The 9,199-nt window shown below is 30.2% G+C and overlaps 1 protein-coding gene across 1 annotated transcript; it reads right to left on the reverse strand.

Annotated features, from left to right (window-relative positions):
* Positions 1 to 5,028: 5,028 nt before the first annotated feature.
* Positions 5,029 to 6,996, reverse strand: LOC101216005 (pectinesterase 2). The gene is made up of 2 exons (XM_004143687.3): positions 6,106 to 6,996; positions 5,029 to 5,877 (listed from the first exon to the last, which is right to left on the reverse strand). Exons 1-2 carry the CDS (start codon positions 6,974 to 6,976, stop codon positions 5,186 to 5,188), a joined length of 1,563 nt encoding a protein of 520 aa, XP_004143735.1. The 5' UTR covers positions 6,977 to 6,996; the 3' UTR covers positions 5,029 to 5,185.
* Between the last annotated feature and the right edge of the window lie 2,203 nt (positions 6,997 to 9,199).

Raw genomic sequence — 9,199 nt, forward strand, 5'->3', positions numbered from 1 at the left:
GATCTCAATTGGCCAATGCGTGTTGTGTAGAAAGAACCTTGTTATTGATGTTATAATGTAATGTATTGATGTTCTTGGTACGAGTTTTACATTATACCATAATTTCATCATCATTATTGTTGACTAATTCTTCATGAAACTGTTTTATAATGGAATTCAACCCCTAATTGTTAGAATTTTATAGACTTTTGTTCTAATGTTTTATCTCACACGTATCTGTCATGTTTCAAAATTATACTAGGAGTTTCAAAATGAAATTGCTACCCTTCATAAACTATTTAGAGTGATTCTATGCATGTTTAGTAAGTTTATTAAATCTTTATGTTTTATCTCACAACTTGACATAAATGGAAAAAATGAAGGTGTTCATGTTTTATAGCCTAGATCAATAACTTCTCAGTCATTTGTATTTACTGTGTACCAATAATTTATCAGCTTGACATAACCACTATGTACCAATAAAATACATTTCATGTTTGACAGTGTGTGAGTTAGAGAAATTTTTTTGAATCCAGTAGTTGATGTATCCATAGAAGGGAAATATATAAGTGCTACAGATAACTCGGACAGGGTAAAAAGGAAGGCGTTGTTGATGGTTCTGCATATTGATCATTCGTGACTAACTATTGTAGGAACACTGGTTGAAGAGAAAGAAGAAATCACAAGGATAGGTTGGAATAATGTGCCTTATAATTTTATAACATTGAAAGTATAAAAGAGAAACTAGAAACTATTTAGTGCTATGGATTAATAGAAGGCCCTAGTGGAAGATGGTTACGTGTAAACCTAATGTAGATACATAAAAACATTGTAATATTAAATATTAAAGCTTACAATCCCTTTCCCCACTAATAGTAAAACTGCAATGTCTAAGCTTGTCAAAGTAGAGTCATTCCCTTATTGTCTCCCCCTCAAGAAATGTAATATCAAAAAGCTTTGCAACAATTAAAAGAATCACTATAAATACACATTAATTGATACAACTCACTAGGACAGAATAAAGAGCATCAATGGAAAACAAGTAATTATAATAGACAAAACAACAAAAGAAAAATAAAATCAGGAGAACGGGAAAAAGTTAGAAAGCAACATAAAGGTTTTACGCAGAGCATTCCTTGGAGATTTCCTTGTTGCACCCCCATCACATCTGAGTATTCCAATTTCTTTGGATTGTGTCTTTGCTGGAAGAGAAACAAATAAAGGACCATCTTTAAAGTCAATTCCCCTAGGACACAATATTGAAATCATTCCAAGAAGGCCTTCGTAAAAGAGCACTTTGCACTCCTCAGATTTGTAAAATGAATAATTTTGAAGATCTAAAAGAGACAGTTTGCACTCTTCAAATTCGAAAAAACTTTCGTGTTGGAGCTATGGAATACAAAAACAATCCTGGACAGAATCAACTCAGCTAGTTAGCATCATTAGATCATTACAAAATATATTATACATTCTAGAACAAGAAGTACAGATGTCATTGTGGCTAACCATTTCACTTCTTACCTCTTAAAAAGTGCTACATCCCAACTCTAAAAACCAAGTAAAAATATTCCTAAAAAGTGTCTAAGTCATATTTTGATTCTCAAAACAACCTAAAAAGTTCATAAGTATCACTTTAACTCTTAAACCAACCTAAAAATATATACAAAAACTAAATTAACATTATACATCACTTACTTTTTTAATGATCAACTTCATATTTTTTGTAGCGTGAACTTGAGATTTTATGACCAATAACGAACTTTCTCTAAATCTTACAAAAGAGATAAAAAAAATAAAAAAAGACAATCTTAATAGATCTATATAGCTTGTAATTTGATAACACAATCTTTTTTTGGCTAAGATGATCTTGATTGAAGAAATAGTAATTTACAATTTGATTCATACGACACAAGAAACTTGCGATTTTCAAGTATGTAACATGAATCTCACACTTTCAATTTTTCTGAAACTGACTAAATTGTAGATATTTGATACTAGGAGGTAAGAGATCAACTTGTCCCATTAATCTCCAAAAAAGTATCAGTCCAATTAAGATATCTACAAAATAAAAAGTAAATGCAAGAACAATATGAGAAAAATCTCCATATGTTGTGTAATTTAGTCAATATATAAAGAAAGCTTTATGAGATATAACATGCCCAATGGCCAAACTAGTTTACACCTAAACCAAATATGAATATATATGAATATTAGATTTAAAATAAACAAAACAAGAGGAAATTTGTGGACAAAGGTAGTTTAGAGGTTCCAAAAGAAAAAGTGGTTTAGAAAACTCATTCACTTTTACTTGTTGTTAGGTAAAGAGAAGCAGAAATTAGGATTCATATTCGTGTATACCGGTTGCTAGTTGCATATAAAATGAAAAAATGTTTCTTAAAGTAAAATAGAAAGAAAAAAAATACTCACAAGAGTTGTGCGAAAATCTTTATAAACCTCACTATCATCGTCGTTTGAAGCCACATCATCATTGATTGAAGCTTGTCATCACCATCCAAAGCCTTTCGTCAAAGTCACATGTGCACGAGAGATTTTGAGAATGGAAAACATGAAGATGGAGGAAGGGGAAGAAAAAAGACCTTCTTTCTCCTAAGGGTAATTTGGATATTTCACCACCTTATTCGTCCTAAAACTCTACCTTTTAAAAAACCATCCCAAAACTCTTTCACCCCCAAAATTTTGTCCTATTTTTGGTAATTTTCCACGAAATTGGTAGATAACTTATTGCTTCATTTTCTTATTATAATTCAAAACAGCCCTTTTTCATTTTCTTTTTCAATTAATAGTTTAATAAATTACTTTTTACTTTTAAAAAAATCACGATATTCCTTGCTTATTTTCATATATACCAACAAAATTTGAAACTATTTACAAATATAACAAATTTATCAAATTCTCTATAGTTTAAGTATATGTGCTTTTTTCCTTCAATTTTGTGGTATATGTAAAAATAGTTTATCAAAACTTTTTTCTTATTCATAAATTTCTTTCTATTTTCTATATTTTAATTTTGAATGAATGAGATTTTATTTATATTATAATATTCCTAATTTCAAATTTTAACTTAAACCAGAAAAAAGAAGAATGGTCAAAAAATAAAAAATTTGACAAAATATTTTCAATATATAGTAAAAAGTTTGAATTCTATTAATAATAAAAATTGTTGGACATTGTTCCAATTTTTTATTATTTGAAATTCTGTGGTAACTCTCTTACGGAATGTTTCTTTTTTCTTTTTTTTGATTAATTTCATTCAAATAACTATATATAGTTAAATTAAAAAATGACTAAATATCAAGAAACATTGAAGATTTATTATGATTTTGACAATTGGACTAAATAATTGGTAGATTAATGAATGAACTAATAATCAATTAAATTATAGATAATGTTGCATTTTTTCCCATAAGTTTCTTTTTTAATGCTTACCATAAGTTTAAGGAAGGAGAAAAAAAAAAGGCCAATAATGTTAATTAAGTCAAAGTAATTAAACTTTTTAGTATAATACTTACGTCCAATTAAACAAATTTAACAAAACTTTTTGGTAATAAGTAATTTTGTAGAGATTCAAATTTTGGAGTCCACTTATCATTTTCCTTTTAGGGGTATTTTATTTTCTTGACATATATTACTCCTTAATTCTAAATAAATCAAAGCCAATACAATTTAATTAGTTTTGAATGAAATATCATTGAGACATCAAAGTCTTTTTTGGCTGCGGCTGTAGTTTTCATTCTAATCACCACTCAATAGGAAAGAATCATCGTTAGGATTGATTTTGCCACCGTCTGTTTTATAACGTTCATGTTTATTCTTTCTATTTCTCATTTTTCTAAAAAGAAAATTACGAGGAATAGTGTGAATATGTTTGAGAATATATTATTTTTAAATTAATATATTATTTTTATCTTCCAAATTTAAATTGTGAATATGTTTATTTAAATATTTTCTAAATTTTAAGTTTCAAATTTCAAAATTTGCAACATGACTATGTTTATATTTTATTTTAAATTAAAATTTATTATTTTTAGTATCACTAAAATTAAAATTAATTAGAATTTTACCTCATATAATTTTTAAACTAAGATTATGTTATCTTTAATATTTTACAATTATCACTTTTATATAATAATATAATTGATTAGTGGAATTTGAATTAACAATGTTGAGCAGAAATGAATGGAATGAAAAATAATATTTCAAATCAAGTTTTAAACAACATATGATTAATATAATTGTTGTATTATAGTGATTTATATGTATTAATAATGTTAATGTAACAAGAAATGAATATAATTTTTTTTTTGTTTATGTTCTCTTCAAAACAGGGAACAAGAAAATTATCGAACACAATTTCGTTTCTTGTTTTTTTTTAAAAAAAAAGAAACGAGAAAATATGAAACAAAAAAGAGAAACGTTATCAAATGGTTTGGTTATGGTGGAACTTAATTGAGGTAAAGGTTAGTTACGATGTGAATGCAATTTTTAAAATTAAAACTACCTGACCAATAATTTGATTTAAAATAAAGTTCTTTTTTTTTCTTACTTAAATAAACAAAAGTTTATTAAACAATTTAGAAAAGCATAAAACAAATGTTAAATTCACATCCCTTGCAAATATTTAAAAGGTTGATTTATGAAACGAGGCAAAAAAAAAAACGGTTAGTTTTATAATTTTAATAAAAGACTAAGAGTGTGTTTGAGAAAAGAAGTGATTCATGGAAGAGTTAGTTTTATAATAATCGTTATATTATAATAAAATAGTGTTATAGTATGCGTTTGAAAAAAGATTATAATAGATAAAGTTGTGATAGTATGTGTTGAGAGGAGGACCGATAAAAGAGGAAAATGAAGTAGGTTTTCCATAATCGTCCACTCCCCAATAGTTGTAGGGCAAGTATGGCACTGCCAAAAGACCACGCACCCTCTACATCCATGCCATTACCTCAAAGGTGCACGATCATATACATGGGTAGAATGACAATAATGTATTAGATCATCCAAATTAATAACCAAACCAAAACCAAAGAATAATATATAAATTTCCCCAATAACGATACATATATTATTGATACAAGTTACAATAAAATGAATTATTCCCCATCAATTTGATACAATATGAAATCATAATCCTCTTTGATCTTCATAAATTAAATTAACCGCAATTTAAACTTAATTCATGTTTTCTTCAAAGCCCAGCAGTGAATGGGACTCCAGTTCCTGGCAACCATGAGTTCCCAGCAATAAAACTCCCAACAGTGAATTTAGCTGCTTCACTTGCACTTGTTATCACTCTATAACCCTTCCATTTCACTCTATTAGCAGTTGAAGAACCAGGCCCAGAATTCTTGAACTCTCCATAATACAATGTATTCAATGCAAAATTACCACTCCATTCCAACCACCCTGCTGGATTCACCAAGCTATCCATGAAGCTTTGCAAGTAAACCGTTCTCGAGTACTCCTTCCATGGCCTACCCAAATACGTTCTAACCGACTTGATAACCGGTTTTAGGTCGTCTGTAGCCATCACTCTCGAGTTGTGGATTGAGATCCCTGTGTTTTGGTTTGGGTCGGTTCGGCCTTGGGCTGTGACAACGCATTGTTGCCCTTGCATTGGTTTTCTTGCGTAGATCATGCAGTTTTGGAGAACTACGGCTGAGTTGCCGAAAATGAAATCAACTGTGCCGTATATGTAGCATTCTCTGTAGAATTGTCTTTGTGAATGGACGTAGAGAGTGTCTTGGTATCCTTCAAAGCCGCACCGGAAGAAGACTGAGAGATCGGCGCCTGACCGAAGGGCGACCGCTTGGTGGTTTTGGGGTCCGGCGGTGTTGCGGAATGTGATCCCACGAGCAATGAAACGTTCACCGGTCACAGCTGAAGAAAGTCACAAAATATCTTAAAAGGTTATTATGTATATATTTTGTTAGCAAACTATTTTGAAGATTTATTAAAAATAAAGACTAGAAATATTTTGAAGTAGAGATCAAGAACCAAAATAGATTGAAACTAAATGAAAACCCTAAAATCTTGGGACCAAAATGATATGTTAATCAAAGTTTTAAGTTTTGAAAAGAAAAAATGAGGGGGAGAAAATAAACTCACCAACAGTAGCAGAGTTGAAAGTAGTAGAACCACCACCAACACTTCTACTCCCAGTAATAATTGTATATTTCAATCCATCTCCAACAAGCATCAAATTCTTCACTTTTATCACTACATTCTCCTTATAGACTCCTTTCTTTACACGTATCACAAATCTCCCACTCCCTTTCCTCTTCCCCGCCGCATCCACTGCTGCTTGCACAGTCTTATAATTTCCTGACCCGTCCTGCGCCACCACCAAATCTGCCTTAGGCTCCGCTGCCTGCAACAACCGTCGGTCGCCACCATGAAGCCACTTCGGAAATCCTTCATCACTCGTATTCCCCTCATCGCTCTCAGAACAATTATTCATAGCCAAACTATTACTTATAAGTTTTGTGATATTATTGTTCTCCAAAAAAGGGAAGACTACGCCGTAATCTTTGATCCCGAGGTCAACGAACCCAGCACGACACGTGTGGAGGTTGGTCAAGGCGGAGCTGAGCCATGTTTGGATATCAAAGTTAGAGCAATTTTTGTCGGAGAAGGTTTTGTTGAGGTGGAGGATTGTGGTTTGGTAAAGCTCCAAACAGTCAGCCCATGCAGCTCTTTCTTTCTTGTTGCGGCATTTTTGGCCCAAGGCTTTTGTGAGGGTTTCGGTTTTCATAGCTCTTTCCATGGCGATTTTGAGAGCTGCTTTTTTGATATCTAAGAGATTTCTGGGGTCGAATTCACCGTTATTGAAGAAGTGTTTGCATACGTCGGGATATGGGGTTCGGCTGCACCATAACTCGATGGCTTTGTTGTTAGTTTTGGTTGAGAAAGGTAGGGAACTTGATGAGAGGATGAACATAGAAAAAAGAATGATGGAAAAATGAAGCTTTTGAGCCATCTTTTCTTTTGTTTTTTGATATTTTGAGTGTTTTTGGTTGATGGGTTTTTTTGGGTCATTTATAAGGGAATGCTATTGATACACAACTGGGATATTTTTTAAACTTTTCTATTAAACTATAGGGAATATTTTAATTTGTGTTACATGATTACAGAATAATTGTATTGAAAAAAATGATAGTAAACTACCAACCAATTAAAAGTCTATTGTTTTGAATTAGTCATGGTTTTGTGTTTCCTTTTTCTTATTTTATTTCACTTCCCAATCATTCCTGCAAGCAAGCTGTCAGAATTAGAATGTGGGTTTTTCTTTGGTTCTCTTCTGTGTTCTCATTTCTGTATAAAGAATGTTAGATTTGTTGAAATCTAACAAATGAATTCTTGTAAGGATTCTACTTCAAACAAAATTTATGTTAATAACCGTTACATTTTTTCGTTGTCAATTAACTTTGAAAAGGAATATATATGAAAGTAGCATCTAAACGATGTTCTACTTGAGAAGTACCATCTAATAATACATGAGAAAGTATCATATTAATTAGATAAAAAAAAATCGAAACAAAAATTCAATCCAAATAAAAATACGACTCAAGGTGCTATCTTGAAATGATATATTATGTTTAAGAATCTAGCATAATTATAAAGATAGAAAGATCAAATCTTACCATCTTTATATTAAGATAGATCAGTTTTTCTCTCATCTACTTGTTAACCCCAAACCCTAACTCTCTTCTCTACATGTAATAAATTTTAGGCAGTATTTATATTTGGTTGGGACTCAATATAAACATTTATAAAAGTTAATTGTTTGTTATTGGCATTATAAATTATACTTCACCATTAATAGTACTTTTGAATGTTCTCTTGTAATTAAATATAGAAGAAAAATAAAAATGTATAAATTGTAATTGTCAACGTTTTACTTTACCTTCAATATTTATATATAGAATTTGGAATAATAAATTAGGTGTAGAAAAAGATAGATAGATAATGAATATATTTTTTGTTGGATTAATGGATTGGAACAATGTTTTAAAAAAATGAGGATATAAACCCCACCAACATGTAATAAATATTAATGAAAATGAGTGGCATTTATTTTAAATATACCACTAATTGGGTTTGACAAAACATTCTAATAATAATTTCTTTTATATTAATTAACTTCTTATTATTATTTAATTTATACCCTTTAAAATTTTCCCAATTTTATCAATTTTAAATTGGTTAAATTCTAAAATTTTGATTGGAATTAAGATGTATTAATAATGGGTATTTGGACCAACTATCAATATTAATTTAAAGTTACAAAGCTATATATAGCTAGTGGTTGGGGAAGAGGACCAATATAGCTATAGAAGAAGCATCTCAAGTAATTGGTTGACATTACTTTAGCACTAAACTCTATGAGTTAAAGAAAAAGAATTTGTTATTAAATGGCAACGAAATTTAATTAGCAACAAACTATTCCATCATGGAATCACGTCTTGATTATTAAATTAAGGGTTTTTAATAGGCTTAATAGACTGCATGGAATGTGTCAAAAGCTATACATATGTATAGCTATCACCAAATTTAAGATTTCTCATATATATCATATGCTATAAAGACGAGGACCATGATGTATGCATATATATGGATGTATTCCACACGTATGTTTTGGTATATTTTGATTAATGATTTCAACTTTACTATCTCAGTGAGTCAATTACCACTGTGTTGGTGATGGTAGGGTTTTTCTTTTTTCTTTGGGAGAGAGTTTGATATGTGTGTGAAGAATTTGAATATTTCATGTGTTTAAACTATTTGAATTATGTTTAAAGTTGGATAAAACAAAGTGATTCTCGTAGTTAATTCTTATTTGTTTAGTTTCTAAATTTCTAAATGTTATTCATTAATTAAATCTATGTAACATGCTTAACCTAAAATAGAGCGTGACCAACGTTTTCAATATATATCTAAACTGTGGGAGTGAGTATGATAGATCGAAAAATAGAGAGTTGATCCACCAAACTGAAGTTGATCAGTTGGTTTCGAAAAGTTTCAAAATTGAGAATCTTCAAAAAGTAGTAAGTGTTAAACCGACAAAAACCGACCGACCGACCGACCTTTACTCATCAACGTCAAAGTCAGTTTAAACATTTATTAAATTGACTATGGGCGATTTTGTTAAAAAACCAACTCAACCAACTAATGATCACCCATAATATTAAAGAATCACCAA

This window comes from Cucumis sativus, chromosome 5 (assembly GCF_000004075.3).
Source record: "Cucumis sativus cultivar 9930 chromosome 5, Cucumber_9930_V3, whole genome shotgun sequence".
In the NCBI taxonomy this organism is placed as follows: Eukaryota; Viridiplantae; Streptophyta; class Magnoliopsida; order Cucurbitales; family Cucurbitaceae; genus Cucumis; species Cucumis sativus.

What these genes read in the sequence shown, in the direction of transcription:
- LOC101216005 (XM_004143687.3), bottom strand. Translation starts at nt 6,976, where the DNA reads ATGGCTCAAAAGCTTCATTTTTCCATCATTCTTTTTTCTATGTTCATC. An exon ending in TTTCAACTCTGCTACTGTTG is followed by an intron (nt 5,878 to 6,105) that starts GTGAGTTTATTT and finishes GACTTTCTTCAG; the next exon opens with CTGTGACCGGTGAACGTTTC.